Source organism: Thalassophryne amazonica, chromosome 4 (assembly GCF_902500255.1).
Source record: "Thalassophryne amazonica chromosome 4, fThaAma1.1, whole genome shotgun sequence".
In the NCBI taxonomy this organism is placed as follows: domain Eukaryota; kingdom Metazoa; phylum Chordata; class Actinopteri; order Batrachoidiformes; family Batrachoididae; genus Thalassophryne; species Thalassophryne amazonica.
Genome location: NC_047106.1, coordinates 91141158 through 91160037, shown reverse-complemented (window position 1 = coordinate 91160037; position 18880 = coordinate 91141158). Strand labels below are relative to the sequence as shown.

General features: G+C 43.8%; 1 protein-coding gene across 1 annotated transcript; it reads right to left on the bottom strand.

The window, feature by feature from the left end:
• Positions 1-9942: 9942 nt before the first annotated feature.
• On the bottom strand, positions 9943-12274 carry LOC117508969 (uncharacterized protein K02A2.6-like). The gene is given in 3 exon segments (XM_034168797.1): positions 9943-10728; positions 10792-11569; positions 11571-12274. Coding segments are annotated over 3 exon segments (2268 nt in total).
• Between the last annotated feature and the right edge of the window lie 6606 nt (positions 12275-18880).

The following is an 18880-nucleotide window of genomic DNA, read 5'->3' as shown; positions in this document are numbered from 1 at the left end:
CCTTCCTCGTCTTGGCGATTCAACATTGGAGACCCAAAGTCGAATCGAGTGGGGGAATGTAGCGGAAAGCTGTGATCAAACAGCCAACATCTTAAGCTTGCTTTAAGATGAGGCCATTGGGTTTTTTCAAAGAAAAATAAACCTCTTACAGCAGGGCCTGGTATATCTCCAGGTGTCAAAGAGGAGACACTTTAAGCCCTGCTCAGCTTGGATCTGTCAACAATACCAACCATATTCAGGATTTAAAACTCCCCCAAAGTGCATTCCACACGTAGCTGTGAATTCTTAGCAATTCCCCAAACCAGACAGAACTCAGCACCCCTTTCACAGCTCTGCTAGATAAATATCAAATCTAACCATGGAACAAGAGTGACCTCTGTGGGATGATCTGGGAAGGACAGGATTGATTTCCAGCAAGACTCCAAACTCCTAACCTCATTTTAAAAAGGAAATTTCATTGTATTGTTGTAGCAAAAGAACAAAGAAAAAAAAAAGAGAAAAGGAAACATGTCACTCTTTTCTATTTATGCATGAAAATATTATATTTGATGTGTTATGCTCTGTTCATTGGGGAATGTTTACTTAGTGTGTTCTTATATATATATATATATATATATATATATATATATATATATATATATATATATATATATATATATATATATATAAATATATATGTGTGTGTGTGTGTGTGTGGTATATAATTCCAGGTAAACCAGTTACAAGATTTATTCTGCAGGACTTGGTTTGGTTTCAAAGCGGAATGTTGGAACCACGCTGATTTATATATATAAAACTAGACAAAGGAAACTCCAGAAACTACATTAGAATTCTTGGGGGTGGAGCTTATTAAACCTTTAAAAGAGCTCACGCCTGGGAATTCGCTCTCTTATGCTCTTGCTCTTACGCGTTTCTCTCTTCTTTTCCTTGGGTTTAAAGACGCTGCCTCAGCCGTCAAGATTTATGACCCTTTGTCTAAAGCCACATGCTACTTAAAACTCATTCTTGTTTGGCGTACCGACAACAGTTTACTTTATTTTTCTGACAGATAACTTTTGCAACCTTTGTCAAGTCAAACGCGCCGGCGCATTTAACTTCCTTTTTCGAATTTCCAAATTAAAACCCTTTTCTTCTTCAAACTCCAAATTCCTTTCATGAACATTTTTCTTCTAAAGTCAGCTATTTTTAAATTGAATTCTGATTCGACCAAGCTTCCAAAAAGATGATGACGAAAGATTAATTTTTGATTTTTGATAGAGAATAAAGATGCTCAAACCTTTATTCTGACAAGCCAGATTCCTGAGCACTGCAGAGAAAAACATCCAGGTCAGCTGAGACGCTCAACAGCGACTTGAACTGCCGCCGTGAAACCACAGCACAGTAACAGAAATCATCCCCGCCACTGACGAGACCGAGCGGGTCGGACCGGCAGAGCCTCTTTGTCAAGGTCCCTGACGAAGCTGTGTGGCGGACAGGGCGTCGACTGAACCAGACGATTCCAGCTTCGGACCTCACAGAGACCCGCTACACTGCGCAAAGTAAGACCGGGCTATGTTGTCAGATAAACAGAGTGGCTTTATTTAACTCTATTCAAAATCATTAATCTTCTCTCAGGTTAACACATACCAATGTAAATTACCTGTTAAATTAGGAAGAATCTTATTCCTAAAACTCCCGCTATGAAACCAAACTATCAGAACATCATATAATCATTGCTCATTGATGGTTGTAATCATTAAATCAATCACTGTGATATGTCCTGTTATTTAACTCCTGCCAGGGTTAAATAAATATCTTAAGTGAAGTTGTCTGTGATTTTTGTATGGTTTTACAGAGGGTGTCGGATCTGACCTGCAGAGCTTATCCTTTAGAAACTGAGACTGATTAATTAAATTGAGACTAATCAATTAATGAATGCTTAAATTACAATGACCTATCCTTTGAACTAGGTGGTGCCCTGAGGTAAAATTATCCACAAGCGATAATTTTCAATATTCCAAAACATTATTATATTCATCCTGTGACTCTGTCCCCTACAAGCTGATGGATGTACAACGTGCTAACCCTTGCTTGAGTCATGTTCTCCTGTTTGTGGAACGTCAGAGATGTCCATCAAGATGAGAGCGCTCATGTGAGCCTGTTGAAGCTCTCAGACTTCTCAGACATTGGGATAAGCTGACAGTCAAGGCAGGTGTTCTCTACCGTGTCTCGAAGGACCCTGTTACTATGAAAAAGACCTACCGTTATGTTGTGCCCCCTGCACTGAGAGGTGAAGTCCTTAAGGGTGTTCATGATAAGGCAGGTCATCAGGGTCAGAGACGCATACTATATTGACACTATACAAGACAAAGGTTCTTCTGACATGGGATGGAGAGAGATGTGAGAGACTATGTGAAGTGCTGTCGCCATTGTGTGTGTGGTAAGTGCCCTGAGCCTGAGGCCAGAGCACACAGCTTTAAAGTGTGGCCACATCCAGACCTCTTGCGCTAGTCTGCATAGGCTTTTGGTCTGCTGAGGACTCCTCCAACAAGTCACTTGATGTGCTCGTGGTTACTGACCATTTTATTAAACTGGCGCAGGCCTACCTGTGTCCGAACCAATCAGCCATGGTTGTTGCCCAACAACTCTGGGATAACTTTTTCTGTGTTTACGGCTTTACCGAGTGGACACACTCAGATCAAGGTGCTAATTTTGAAAGCAGCCTGATTGCGGATATGCTCAATGTTGCTGATGTTCAAAAGTCACATGCAATGCCTTACCACCTGATGGGGAATGGTGCTGTAGAGAGCGTCAATCACACGCTTGGCAATATGATCAGAGCATTTCCCCCTAAAGCCAAACACAGATGGCCTTGATTGCTGAGATCTCTCACCTTCTCCTACAATGCTACAGTGCATGAGGGTTCTGTTTTTGCCCTGTTTCAACTGATGTTTGGCAGAACTCCCAGGCTGCCGGTTGATGAGATGTTTGGGTCTGTTCTCATGGATGATCAGGCAGTGGACTATGATGACTATGTGCTGAGTCTCAGACATGACTTAGCAGAGGCTGTGAGAGTTGCTCATGCCTCCACCACAAAACAACAGAGACAGACAGACTATTACAACAAAAAGTTCAAAGGTGCTTTGGTTGAGGTTGGAGACAGAGTCTTGTTGGCCAATAAAGGTGAAATAGGTTGCTGATTGTTCGTAGAATCACATTTACACTGTTGTGGAGAAACATGACAACACTCACACCTTCAGGATCAAGAACAGTGCTGTGGATCAGGAGAAAATGGTCCACAGGAACCTCATAATTCCTGTTAATTTTCTGCCAGTTCAGACTGTCTGATGATGATGATGGTTCTTGTCTGAGTGATCTTACCACTGGAGCTACGGATGGCTCATTACAGGTCTGTGATGTTCCATGCTCTGTTACACTGCCTGAGAGTGAACCTGTGGACAGGACTGTTTCATAGATCTCTCAATTACCTGCTTCCACTGGGGACGACCAACCCGATCTACTTGATGTTCCTTTGACTGCTGACTTACCTGACATGACTGCTGATGTGCCCGTTGACACTGGCTGTCCTGCTGACAAGTCTGACCTTATGCCTGTGACCTCTGAACATGGACTTGAGTCACAGTTCTTAGATACGGGCACTGAGGTCTTATCTGAGGCAGGACAATCTCAACACAAGGGTTCCTGCTGTGACAGGGTAGTAAATTTTCATACCAGATATGGGAGAGTCATTAGACCTGTTGTGAGGCTTATTCAGCAAATGTAACAGAAGGTTTTTGTTGGACACTAGTGTTATGTCCTGGGATTTTGAGGAGAATGATGATATTTTCTTTTGGTTTGTTTTTGTAATGAGACCATTTCTCTTACTTGGGAAACTATGATCGATCTCTGCTCCCCTCCACAGCATGTCTTTTTCCTGGTTCTCTCCCTCAGCCCCAACCAGTCCCAGCAGAAGACTGCCCCTCCCTGAGCCTGGTTCTGCTGGAGGTTTCTTCCTGTTAAAAGGGAGTTTTCCTTCCCACTGTAGCCAAGTGCTTGCTCACAGGGGGTCGTTTTGACCGTTGGGGTTTTACATAATTATTGTATGGCCTTGCCTTACAATATAAAGCGCCTTGGGGCAACTGTTTGTTGTGATTTGGCGCTATATAAAAAAATTGATTGATTGATTGATTGATTGATTGATGTGAGATTTTTTTTTTTTTAGTGCTGTGTAATGTTTGATACCTCGTTGCTTAACATGTAAAAAGGTATGTTTTCCTATGGGTGTTGCAAGGATTAGCTCCCCTTTCTCATTGTAATTATTTGGGAATAGTCAGTGACTAGATTTCTGGGAATCAGTGTCACATACAGTCCTAGGTAACTGTTTTTTTTATATATTTTTTTTCCTCTTTCACTCTCTTTATGATGGTTGTGTGTGTACAAAGTATTTGTTGGTACCTGATATGTTTTTGGTTCAAGGTGTTCTCAATACTTGCGTTATTGTTTTTTTTTGTTGTTGTTGTTGGGTTTTTTTTTGAGGGGGGGGGGGTTGTATGTTTGTTTGTTGGGATGGGCAAGTGGAGATCAGTAGGGGTAGTGTAAAGGAGTTAGAGATTCCACTTGTCACCTCATGGTATAAAAATGCCCTTTATTTTACTCTGTAAATTGTTTAAATGCTTTTTGTTAAGTTTTAAATATCCATGGAGACTTGGTGTATTATAAGCGCCCTCTGCTGGCGCCTATGCAGACTTGAAGTGTATGTGTTGATAAGCTCAGCAAAAATACTTTATAAAAGTCCATTTTTCTTTATAAATGTAATACCTTTCCATCTGACATGGTTGAGAGAGTCTCCGAGACTTCTGTAAAACTTTTCTATGATTATATTTATTTGTTTTTGAGCCATTTAGGCTGAACTTGTGGTATAAAAAGCTAAAACCTTCTGTTCCCCATGGTGTAGCATCCTGGACTTTTAGCTCAATTTTTATTCTTTTTTTTTATGTTTATCAATGCTGGAGCTTATTTTTGAAAGAGTGGGTGTGAGAGACCTTTTCTGCTTCTGTTCTTATCAGGTACACATTTACTGTACATTTTCTGCTAGAAAACACCAGGCTTCTCTGTGCAGTGCTGGAGCTTATTTTTGAAAGAGTGCCTGTGAGAGACCTTTTCTGCTTCTGTTCTTATCAGAATAAACACTGTGCTGGTGCCAAAAACTAAAGATCTTTGCCTAGTTCATCACACAACGCAAGAGAGAGTATACATAACCATGACAACTGCAACATCTTGATCAGTCTGACAATTCTGGATCAGTATGCATTTATTGTATTGTGTTGTGGGATCCGGATCCAGGTAAAGTCCGGGACATGATGTGACTCACATATCTTTTTATTTTGAGTCCTCGTCAACCCCTGACACACGTCAGAAATCTCTGATTGCTCTTGTTTGTAAAAGCTTTGTTATAAGAATTTTATTATCTACATGTGTTTTAAGACTATTGCTTGCTCATTCAACCTTGGATGAGCTGTTGTCTGACAAAATAAGCTGAATCATTACCGTTTTACTTGGTAAACGGCGGGAGCGGGAGTATAGGAAGAGGGTCGAATCTGCCCAACAGAGCAACGATGCGCGGCAGGTGTGGTATGGCCTCCACTGCATGATGGACTATAAGGGGAGGAGCAGGTCTGTGGAGATGTCCAGCGCATCATTCCCGGACGAGCTCAACACCTTCTACGCCCGGTTTGATGCAGACAACACCACACCTGTCACCATACCACATGTGGACAGTGAGGACGCCACACTCCACATAGGCACAGCTACAGTGAGACGGGTTCAAGAAAGTAAACCCTCGTCAGGCTCCCGGGCCCGACGGCATCCCAGGGCGGGTGCTGAGAGTCTGCGCTGACCAACTCGCCGAGGTGTTTACCAACATCTTCAATCTGTCATTGAGCTTGTCTATTGTGCCACACCACCCTCAAGACCTCCACCATTGGTCCTATCCCAAAGACCCCCACAGCAACCTGCCTAAATGACTTTCGGCCCATAGCACTCACATCTGTCATCATGAAGTGCTTTGAGCGGATCATTAAGAAACATATCTGTGCCTCCCTCCCTGACACCCTAGACGCCCTGCAGTTCACATACAGAGCAAACAGGTCAACAGAGGACGCCATTGCTCTGGCAGTTCATAGCTCCCTTAGCCATCTGGAGAAGGGGAATACGTATGTGAGAATGCTCTTCATTGATTACAGCTCAGCATTCAACACCATAATCCCCTCCAAACTGGTCACCAAGCTCACTGCCCTAGGCCTGGAGAAGTCCATATGCTGCTGGATCTTGGACTTCCTCACTAACAGACCACAGGCGGTGAGAATCGGCAGACACCTCTCCTCCACACTTGTCCTCAGCACGGGTGCTCCTCAGGGCTGTGTTCTCAGTCCACTTCTCTACTCCCTCTTCACGTATGACTGTACAGCCAAGCACTGCTCTAACGTGATCCTCAAGTTTGCTGACGACACCACCATCTTGGGCCTCATCACTGACAATGACGAGACTGCCTACAGAGATCAGGTGAAATCACTGACCAGCTGGTGCCAGGAGAATAACCTCTCTCTGAATGTCAGCAAAACTAAGGAGATGATAGTGGATTTCAGGAGACAGCGTGGAGGTCAGCACTCCCCCATCCACATTAACAACACCGAGGTGGAGCAGGTCAGCAGCTTCAAGTTCCTCGGCGTCCACATCACCGAGGACTTATCCTGGACCTTACATGCACACACTGTGGTTAAGAAAGCCCGGCAGAGACTCTACTTCCTGAGAAGGCTGAAGAAGTCTAGCACGAACACCACCATCCTCACGAACGTCTACAGGTGCATCATCGAGAGTGTGCTGACGGGCTGCCTCACAGTGTGGTACGGGAGCTGCACCAGCCAGAGTCAGAAAGCACTGCAGAGGGTGGTGTGCACGGCTTGGGACCTCACTGGCAGCAGTCTTCCCACCATCCAGGATATTTACCACAGTCGGTGCCAGCGTAAGGCACGCAGCATCATTAAGGATCACACTCACCCCGCAAAAGGACTATGCGAACTGTTACCCTCTGGCAGGAGGTATAGGAGTCTGCCAGCCCGTACCAAAAGACTCAGGGACAGTTACTATCCACAGGCTGTCAGACTACTGAACTCTAAATAACACAGAACTATGATAATAACACTGCACTAAGCCACTTCTTTAACACTATATGTCTGTTGCTGTTATCAATGTGACTGTATCTTGTATGTCACCACCTTACCTTTGATAACTCATCTCAGTTTTTACTATTTATTATTACCTGTGCAATAACTTGCTACACAACTGTGCAATATGTCATGTGCAATAATACTATGTGCAATATGAACAATACTACAACCTGTGAATACTACAACCTGACTACTGCTGACTATTATTATTTTTTTTTTTCTTTTTCTTTTTTTTTTTTTTTTACATATGCTTATATTTTCGGTATTTATATTGCATGCTATTAGTACTTCCTGCGAGTTTGAACAGTCCTTCTCATGCTAAGCATTTCATTGCACTGTTGACTCTTTGTTAACCTGCATAAGATCAATAAATTATCTTGTATCTTGTATCTTGTAAACATGTCTATTCCCTTGAAGGGGAATATTGCATGCAGACATAAAATTAACAGCAGACTGCAGAAGTTTTTTTTTTGACACATCTTTAAAAAAAATCTCTACAAATAGTAAAATAAGATAAATAGGGTTGGCTCTCAACCGCTGAAGGAGCATTTCTTTGTAATGTTCTTGTGTGTGTTGCTTTGTAACTGCTGTGCTTGTATGAGATTAAATTTTTAAAGTGTATTTGACGGTAGGGTTGAGCCAGATACTCGTTTCAGACGAGTATCCCGTACGGATAAAGCATTTTTGACGAGTACGAGCATGATATGAGTAAAACTCATCGATATCTGTGCCCTTGATGAAGGAAAATTCTCATTGGCTAATTGACTGACTTCATGCTCTGTGATTGGCCAGTCACACACAGCGCCCACCCCTCCCTACACAGACACATCTCTCTGCAGCTTCTCACACACACACACACACACACACACACACACACACACACACACACACACACACACACACACACACACACACACACACACACACACACACACAGGATTTCTCTCTGTGCTTGGCTGGATTCTGCCTCACTTTGCTCTGTCAGTAAGTTTTCTTCAGCTCGCCTCTTTTTCAGTTTGTCTGATATTTAAAATACTTGGTGAACACACTTGGTGAACTTGTTTTGTATCTTACGCAGTGCTTTTGACAAGACAGAGTTGAAAACAGCTCCTGTTGTGTCGGTCACTACCTAAACTACGGTCAAGTTTTTTAATTTATTTAATTATTTTTTTAAACCGTTTGTTTGCTCTTCGTTTGGTTGGGTGATATAGAGTCAGTTGGAAAACTTTGCTCATACTGAACGTGGTGCATTTGAGAAGAATACAGTGAACAAGGCTGGCATACTCTTTTCCTGTTTGCCATCACTGGATGTTTGAATGAATCACCAAGTTCACACAGATCATTAAAAAATAAACAGTCTTACAGACCACTTACACACATACACACATGTAGCTGAACACACAAAGTAGCCTATATTAATTTTTTTTTATTGAATATGGCTGCATACAGTATCTGACACTTTCTCACTGCAGTTCATAAAAATAAATTGGTCAGTCGAACAACCTCTCTCTCTCCCTCTCACACAGTCACTCAGTCAACACACAGACAAACAAAGACAGACAGTCATGCACACACAGATTAATCAATATTGTTTAACTTTGTGTGGAAAAAAAAACACCAAGAACGTTAGGTAGTAAAAATAAAGAAACAATTGAAAAATCACAATTTGATCATAAAATAAAAAAAAAAGAAACGTGTTGAATATGACAACTCTTGTTCATGCATACTTAGTAGTTCATAATTTCTTACTCGGTTGAATGTCAGTTCTGGGGCTGTTCTGTTATTCATTCTTACTATTATGTTGCTCCCTTATAGTGTAACTAAGTAAACATTATTACTCGACACACAGAGCATGGAGGACAACTTCCTGCTGGTTCATTCACTTCCTTTTATTGACCTAACTGGTAGCTATGGTTACATTCAGGGTTCCTATATGCCCTAATGGCAGTCTGCCCTCTGGTGGTAAGTATTAGTAGGACATCTCTAGGTTCATACATAACATATCTCCTCCCCACTAAGATTTGTTGTCAATAACAAAAACATTTCTTCTGAAACAACTTAAGACATTATATCCCCTTTAAACTACATGAGACTATATAAAATACATAAACTCTATTTAAACTACCTGAGATTATTTCTTTCTTTACTTCTCAATAACATTAACAGAAAAGAGGAGAGTTATGTTACGGCTTATAATCACTTCAAAGTTTCAAAACTCAACCATTGAACAACATTCTGCAAAGGCAAACATTAAACTTTTTTTTTTTTTTTTTACAACATCCTGGCATGTCAACATTCATCATCTTTTTGTTTGTTTGTTTTTTTTTGTTTTTGTTTTCCTTTCATTTCTTTTCTTTCTTTCTTTTTTTTTTACACATTCACTGATCCCTGAAACGGACTGGCGGATGTGTGATCCTCACAGGATATCGTCGTACAGTCCCTGTTGTCTCTGTACATTCTGTGTGTGCCATTTCTGTGGACTGTGGTGTCTTGGGTGTTTTGAGTGGTGCATGTGGTGTGTGTGGAACTGTATCAGTAGCCTCCTTCTGTTGAGGTGTATTTGGGTCAAGTGTGGTACCAGGTGTGGTTGTCTGAGGTAGTGACAACGGAGAACTCAGACTGGTCCGGTCTTCTCGATCACCACAGCTTGCGTCCACTTATCCTCCCCCCTCCTATAACGGACGAGCACTGGCTCATCAACTTCAAACTGTCTCTGTTTAGAGTGTAGCTGGCGTCGTTACTGTTGAGCCTCTTGTGACTGGTGCACTGCTCCAGCCACACTTGGTTTCAAGAAATCCAATCGAGAATGCAACTTGTGTCCGATGAACAGCATTGCAGGGCTTTCCTTGGTTGTTGCATCAGGGGTGTTGCGGTATGTCAGGAGGAACGTATCCAGATGCTGTTGCACTGGTGTAGTTCCTCTGGAAGATTTCAGAGCGTGCTTGAAGGTTTGCACAAATCGCTCTGCCAAGCCATTGGAGGCAGTGTGGTACGGTGCTGAGCGAATGTGTTTGACTCCATTGGCTTTCAGAAACATGCTGAATTCCTCAGAGTAGAACTGAGGGCCGTTGTCACTCACAAGACTGTGTGGAATGCCATAGCGACTAAAAAATCCCCTAAGCACTTGGATGGTCTTGCTGGATGTGGTGCTATCCATGATGTGTACCTCAGGCCATTTGGAGTGTGCGTCCACCACGACCAGGTACATGTGCCCTTCAAATGGACTGGCAAAGTCCACATGTATCCGTTCCCAGGGACTGGATGGCCACATCCACGGGTGTAAGGGTGCTAGGCCAGGGTCTTTCTGCACATGCTGACATGAGTGGCGTGTCTTTGCTTGGTGCTCGATCTGGGAGTCAATGTCTGGCCACCACACGTAGCTGTGAGCTAAGCTCTTCATCCTTACTACACCTGGGTGTGCTGAGTGTAGCTCTTTCAGCACCCGGGGGCATAGTTTGGGGGGCACAGTCACTCTCAAACCCCACATGAGGCATCCGTGCTGCACAGTGAGATCATGGCGGCGCTGGAGTCAGGGAGACAGCTCGTCACCTGCGTCCTTTGCAGCTGGAAAACAGCCAGTTGTGACCATTTCCATGACACGGGAAAGGGTGGAGTCAGACATGGTGTGACGCTTGATCTCGGCGTTGCTGCCTGGCAATGTGTCCAACTGTGATGTGTAGAACACCTCCACTGCACCTTGTTTCTCACTGGGGGCATGAGGAAGCGGTAACCTCGACAGTCCATCAGCGTTGGCATGTAGGGCCCCTTTCATGTACTCGATGGTGTAATTGTGAGCGGAGAGCAGGAGCGCCCAGCGTTGCATGCGAGCTGCAGCCATGGATGGTGTGCTTTTCACTGGACTGAGGATGGTTGTAAGCAGGCGATGGTCAGTGAGTAGAGTGAAGGTATTGCCATACAGGTACTGGTGGAACTTGCGTACTCCAAAGACTATCGCTAACGCCTCCCTCTCAATCTGAGCATAATTTTGTTCTGCTTTGCTGAGAGTTCTGGATGCATAGGCGATGGGTTTTTCATCGCCATCCGGCATGACATGAGAGAGGACAGCTTCGACCCCATAGGGTGAAGCGTCGCAAGCGAGGCAGAGAGGCAGTTCAGGGTTGTAGTGTGTGAGCACCTCTTGTGATACCAGGAGTGTCTTAGCTTTCTGGAACGCTGATGCACAGGCTGACGTCCACTGCCATTTCTTTTCTTTGTTCAGCAGTTCGTTCAATGGCTTTAGCACAGTGGCCACGTCAGGGATGAAGCGTCCATAATAGTTAAGCATTCCTAGGAAAGATCGAAGTTGACTTACATCGCCTGGTGCTGGTGCTTCCATGATGGCGCATACCTTCTCCGGTGACTTGCTCGATGATGTGGTCCAGGTATTCCATGGACTCCTGGAAGAAGAGACATTTCTCTTGCTTGAGGTGCAGGCCGTATTCCTTAAGCCTGCTGAGTACTGCATCCAGGGTTTTCAGGTGTGTCTGCTCGTCAAGACCACTGACAAGTATGTCGTCCAGGTAGCAGTGAGTGTGTGGCAGTCCGAGGAGCACCTGGTCCATTGTCTTCTGGAACAAGGCAGGCGATGACGTTACCCCAAACGGTAAGCGGTTGAAGCAGAAAAGTCCTTTCTGTGTTGAGATGGTCAGCAGCTTCTTGGAGCTCTCTTCTACTTCCATCTGTAGATACGCATTGGACAGATCCAGCTTACTGAAGCGTTGACCTCCAGTGAGAGAAGCGAACAAGTCCTCAATACGGGGGATTGGGTACTTGTCGATGCACAGAGCTGGGTTGAGGGTGACTTTGAAATCCCCACAGAGTCTCACAGTGCCATCCTTTTTGTTCACGGGCACCACGGGCGTAGCCCAGTCACTATGCGCCACAGGTGAGATGACGCCAAGCTCAGTCAGGCGTTTCAGCTCGGCCTCCACTCGCGGTCGGAGAGCATATGGCACGTTGCGTGGTGAGCAGAATTTGTGGGCACTGTTTGGTCTGAGAGTGAGCCTGGCTTTCACTCCCTTCATGGTGCCTAACGTATCAGAGAAAACAGCAGAGTGTCTCTTTAACATGGTCTCTAAGCTGTCTGTCTGTGCTCAATTGCATGTACAGTCTTTAAGTCTCTCTAATTCAGTTTAATGGCTCTCAGCCACTCCCTGCCAAACAATGGTGGAGCATCCACCTTCACCACGTACAGTGGCAAGACAGCACGTTGCTTGTTCAATTCCACTTGCACTTTAATGACTCCTTCTGGTGCCAAAGCCTCTCCTGTGCATGTCTTGAGCATGATATCAGTGGGTTGCAGAGGGAATTTGTGCAGCTTTCATTTGTACAGTTCCCAAGGAATCAATGACACTGCCGCCCCTGTATCCAATTCCATCTCCATTTTCTTTCCATTGACTTTTGGCATTACTGATATGTGTGAATATTTCCCTTTTTCTGACACTGCATACAGTCCCAAATCATTGTCACTGTCTGATTTCGTCGCTTCACTTTAATTTTCATTCGCCGCAACGTAACAGATTTTTTTCTTCCTATCTTTCACGGTGTGTTTGTGTGCATGGCTTTTCTGTTCAGGCTTTCCCTCTTTGTGTTTATGCTCTCTTTCATGACTGCTTTTTGATCTACTCCTGCACATTCTTTTCGTGTGGCCTTTCCTCCTGCACTGGTGACATTCGCGGTCTTTGTACCAGCAGTCATCATCACTATGATTTGCTTTCCCACAGCGGCGGCATTTTCCAGCTTGCGAAAACACTGCATTCAGTTTCAGGGAATTGCTTAACTGCTGTACATCGCGTGCTGCTGTCTCTGCTGACACTGCATGTTCAACTGCTTTCTTGAACATGAGATTCTCCTCAGTCAGAAGGCGTTTCTGCACAGCTTCGCATTTCAATCCGCATACAAATCTGTCTCTCAGAGCGTCCTCTAGGTAAGCCCCTGTGTGGAGAAAAGATTATGTTGTTTTGCCCCTGTCTTAAAATAACCCTAATGATGTACTTGTTAATTTGTTTTTATATCCACTAACGACTGGGAGTGAAGCATACTGGGGTCATTCTGACCTGGGAGTGAAGAGCTGGGGTCATTATGTTTTTGCAAGAGGAAATAACTTTCAGATGCCTGTTGATTAAAGGAATTATGTGCGCCTGGGAGTTTGAGATGGCCACTCACCCTCCCTTCGCGCACACACTAGAAAAGAGGGGGCAGAGCCATGCTCCGATAGAGTCTGCTGCGGGTTACGTGAGAACGCCCAGCTGGTTGACAAGCGCACTCTGCCGAAGGTGTTGGCTCTCCACCTTAAAGGCGTCACGGTAAGAGAGAAAGAGATATTTTATGCGCTGCAACCACTTGTGTTTGATGTAACTGCTTTTGTGGGGAATAAACATACGCCTGTTTGTTCTAGCAAAATGCAGTCTGTGTGATCATTTCTGTGTGCCGATCTGACCGAACCTTGTTTCAAAACATTTTTGGCGTTGTCGGCAGGATACGGTTACGCTCAGAAATGATCACACAGAAATGTCTTGTTTTAGAAAAGGAAAGAGAGATGCGGAGGTGGCATCTCAGCAGGAAGAGGTAGTCCCGGGGTGGGATGGGATTACTTTTAAAGAAATAGGCCAGCTTCTACGGAGACGCGGGGGACGCCCTGGGCCGTGGACTGGAGCAATTCCCACCGCGACTCCACCAGTTTTATGTGAGATGTTAAAACGGGTGGAGGTTAGAGAGAAAGCTCCATTGGGAGGTATTCAGGAGATGATGTGGATTTGTGCAGAGGCTTGGAAAGAGCGAGTCTTAACTTTAGACACAGTCCGTTCGTCAGAATGTGCTAAGTCACAAAAAGTGACGAAGTTAGAACAACAGGTAAAACAGTTGGAGGGACAGTTAAAGGAGTTTGTATGGGGGGAGGAACAACAATGCTCATTTGATATGGCAAAGGAAGCCATACAGCAGGCTGTGTCCTTAGGAAAAATGCAATCAGGACCAGTAGAACTTCAAGTGTCTGCTCTAAATGATTATGCTAATTGGAGCTTATGGCAAAAACAAAACAGGATACGAAAACCTTTAGGGTTCTGGTCGAGAAAACTCCCGGACGCAGGTATGCGTTATACACCTTTTGAGAAGCAACTTTTGGCATGTTACTGGGCGTTAATTGAAACTGAATTACAAACAGTGGGACATGAAGTAATGATGAGGACACACATACCTATTTTGACATGGGTGATGAGTAATCCTACCACTCACCGAATAGGGACTGCCCAGGAGGCTAGTGTAATAAAATGGAAATGGTATGTGTCAGAGCGTGTAAAACCAGGTGAAAAAGGGGTGTCATTGCTGCATGAACAAGTAGCTGATGCTCCTGAGGAAGATGAGGAACCTTTTGAAGTTCAACCATTGGAGGAATCTCCTGTAAAAGCGGGGAAAAAGTGGGATGATTTGTCAGATGATGAGAGAAGTCGAGCATGGTTTACTGATGGATCCTGTCAATATCAAGCAGGAAAAAGGCGATGGAAAGCAGGAGCTTTCAACCCACAATTAGGTCAATCTTTAGAAGAATTAGGAGAAGGAAAAAGTAGTCAGTGGGCGGAGTTGAAGGCTGTGCATATGGTGATCATGCAGGTAGGAGAAAAAGGAGTTAAGCCGAGTGCCCCTCCCATTGAGGAGGAAGAGGAGGAGGATTCTGATGACGACATGGTGCACATAGCTGCTACGCGTAAGGTCAAGAAAGATAGAAAGAAAGGAAAGAATGAGGGAAGGCGTTCCCGGAGTCTTGATTGTTATGATGAGGATTAGGAAAATGGTCAAGCTCTTGTGGCCCGCCGAGATTTAACACAATGGTCCACAAGTGATATTAGGCCCTATGTTCGATTGGAAATTTATTGGATTAAATCAGTTCAAGTTACTTCGGCTTTAGTGGACACAGGAGCGGAGGCCTCATTAATTCATGGCAATCCAGAAAAAATGAAGGGACCAGTAGTTCCGCTAACTGGGTTAGGAGGATAAATGGTTTATGGAAAAAGTATAAAGATACCACTTAAATTGGAAACATGCCCATTAAAACCTATATGGTGGTAGTAACTCCAATTAATGAATGGATTTATCATATTCCCTATTACCCGCAAGCGGCGGGACTAGTAGAACGAATGAATGGGCTCCTTAAAGAGACCCTATTGAAGCTGTCAAAAGATCGCACTATGCGACAATGGAAACAAGACTTGACTACTGCTGTGGATCAGTTGAACAATCGACCTATAGGGTCGGGATCCACGCCTTTGATAAGAATGATTTCAGGAGAAGTAATACAGAAAGCATCAAAATGTGGAAAATTGATCCACAAGCGGAGTTACCTGTTAGGGCAACTCCGGGCTCAGCAGGATTAGATTTAAGGACATTGACAACCGTTACATTGATACCTGATCAAATTCAAGTGGTAAAAACAGGGCTAGGCCTACAATGTCCGAAAGGTACATATGGGCACGTCCTGCCACGAAGTGGTCTATCACTCAAAGGGCTGACTATTCAAGCTGGAGTGATAGATGCAGATTATCAAGGTGAAATTGGAGTGGTTTGTAGATTATTTGGAGAACAACCCCTAATATTAAACAAAGGGGACAAAATTGCTCAATTGATAATTAAACCCTGTGAAATGGGGATGGTACAAGAGATACCAAAACCTGTAGTAATAACTACACAAGGAACGCAAGGCTTTGGTTCCTCAGATCAAGCAGGTGCCAAAGTTTGGGTTAAACAACCTAACGGACCGCCTAAAGCGGCAGAAATTATAGCTCAAGGGAATGATGCAACTGTTAGTATACTCTGTCAGGGTGAAGAAAAATGGGTAAATGTGCGTGTATCAAAGTGTTATGTAAGAGAAGACTAATCGTCGTCATTCTACCCGTAGTTACCCTTGTGTTGTCTAGGCTTGATGCCCTGGTGGGAGTTGCTGATCGGGCGATCAAGAACCACAGGAGGTGGGCGCCGCCATGGCAACCAGTGGAAGTCCCGGAATTGGAGGTGTCGGTTGCTGGGTCATACTCCTCCTTGTAGGTGGTGCCATGGTCTCCAGTTGTTGGGGATGACAGAAGGAAACGAACTTGCCAAACAGGATGGAAGAACTCTGCCAACAACAGAACGCAAGATGATTACACCTGCTCAGCAAACCAATCATGTAGAGTGGCTAATCTCACTAGTGATTGCAAACTATGGCGATGTGTGAACTGTTTTGCCAGACACCATATACCAGTATTTACTATGGGATGTAATGTCACTCTTCGTGCTAGGGTGAACATGTGTGTTTTTAATATGACAAGTTATTCATGTAGTAATGTCAATGGAACCACCTGGACTATTAAACCGTGGAGTAAAGTAATGATCAGTAATAGTACTGAAATTAAAGGGAGGAGATCATTCCTGTACATGCTGTGGGTACTACCAACAGAGGCTAAGGCAACACAAACCCAGGTTGCACCTTTAATTGATACCTGCACCTATTTGGCACAAGCAACAGTAAAGACAAAGGTATATTGGCAAGTTACCTTTCCAAAAATTCCAACCTGTAAAAGACGCCGAAGAGCGTGATATGACACTTTATTAGGAGGAACAGGAACTGTCCTAGGAGTATCAAATACTGTGGACAATGAAGTAACTAGAACCATGCTGTCAAACACAGGTCAGTATTCATATCAAGTATTACATCAGATAGGAGAGTGGTTACCAACAGCATTGGTAGGACAATTGCAAAATGCAGATTTGTGGCAGAAAAGCTTTCAATGGCAAATGAAACTATGGAATGAAACTTATGATTCACTGAAAAACTTGTCACATATAAGTAATTGGACAGCATGTGCAATGCAAACAATCCATGCAGAAGCTCAAAAAGAACGATTCCAGCGTATAGTTACTGCAGGGAACTACTATGATTGGAGACGGATTTGGAACATAACTAATGCTTTATGGCTAAAGTTACATCCAGAATTTACACAATGCAATGAAACAGTGTGTACTGGGCATTGGACCCAGTACAATGTGACACAACCAAAGGTTGTTTGTAAATATCAGGTATTACCTGTAATAACGGCTACTGGTTATTGGTTTTTGCATATGGAGAGTGGTTAGAACCAAAAACCAATACGACTTTGATACTAACTGTGTGATATAACGGATAAGGGTATGGCCTGTGTGCTGCAAACTGGATATGCTAATCCATGTCTAACCGACTCAGAGGTTGTACTTTGTGACTGGACTAGGGAAACACCAAGAGAAATGTTGTGGCAGATCGGCCCACATGCTCTGTGTGTTGCAACAATGACAAACAATTCACAGGTACCTTCGGTTCCGTACACTGGCTGTTTGAATAATGTGCACTTATGGCATTGGGGAGACCGGACATATCGTTTGACTAATTATTCTGTATCAAGTCGGCTGACTTCGGTACAATGGGATGTATTGCATTCCCCATGGAGTCTTTCCCTGGAGCGTTTCAAATGCGCATTGGAACAATCTACGGAAATTCAGTAATTAATAGTCACATACGTCCAATGTCTCCAGTCTCATGGTGTCTACATTGATAGCTAGCGAACGGGTAAAACATGTGGCAAAATTAGTACAGCAAGCGTCAGCACACCATTGGTGGGATATCTTTTCAGGGATGTCCATCACTGCCAGGAGTACCATAGTGCCGCCCTTAATTTTATTAATTATAGCAATATGTTTTATGACTTTTTGTAATATTTTTACATGTGTTTATGTTATACGTTTACGGCGAGAGGTGGAATGGGTAATATTTCAGCGTATGAGATGAAGTTATCTTTGCTATGTCATGATCCCTTTGGAGTAAACCAATATAATGTCACATTAGACCCCACAACATCGGGTTTTGTATATGAGTATATTGTTTGGAACAGGTATAATCAAGACTATATTACTCAAAATTTGTTTGTGAATCACTAGAAGAAATGTGGGAAATGCTATGGCAGGACATAATCGTTGGAATAGGCTGGAGCCCAGCATTACCTGAATCTGCTAGTGGTTACATAAATTGACTGGTGCAAAACACCAAGAGTGGAATGTGTGGAGAAAAGATTATGTTGTTTTGCCCCTGTCTTAAAATAACCCTAATGATGTACTTGTTAATTTGTTTTTATATCCACTAACGACTGGGAGTGAAGCATACTGGGGTCATTCTGAACTGGGAGTGAAGAGCTGGGGTCATTATGTTTTTGCAAGAGGAAATAACTTTCAGATGCCTGTTGATTAAAGGAATTATGTGCACCTGGGAGTTTGAGATGGCCACTCACCCTCCCTTCGCGCACACACTAGAAAAGAGGGGGCAGAGCCATGCTCCGATAGAGTCTGCTGCGGGTTACGTGGGGAACGCCCAGCTGGTTGACAAGCGCACTCTGCCGAAGGTGTTGGCTCTCCACCTTAAAGGCGTTACGGTAAGAGAGAAAGAGATATTTTATGCGCTGCAACCACTTGTGTTTGATGTAACTGCTTTTGTGGGGAATAAACATACGCCTGTTTGTTCTAGCAAAATGCAGTCTGTGTGATCATTTCTGTGTGCCGATCTGACCGAACCTTGTTTCAAAACAGCCCCGAACTCGCAGTGTTCCGATAGCTTCTTGAGCACTGCTACATACTGCACTACCGTTTCTCCTTCCCCCTGAGTTCGCTTGTGGAACCTGAAC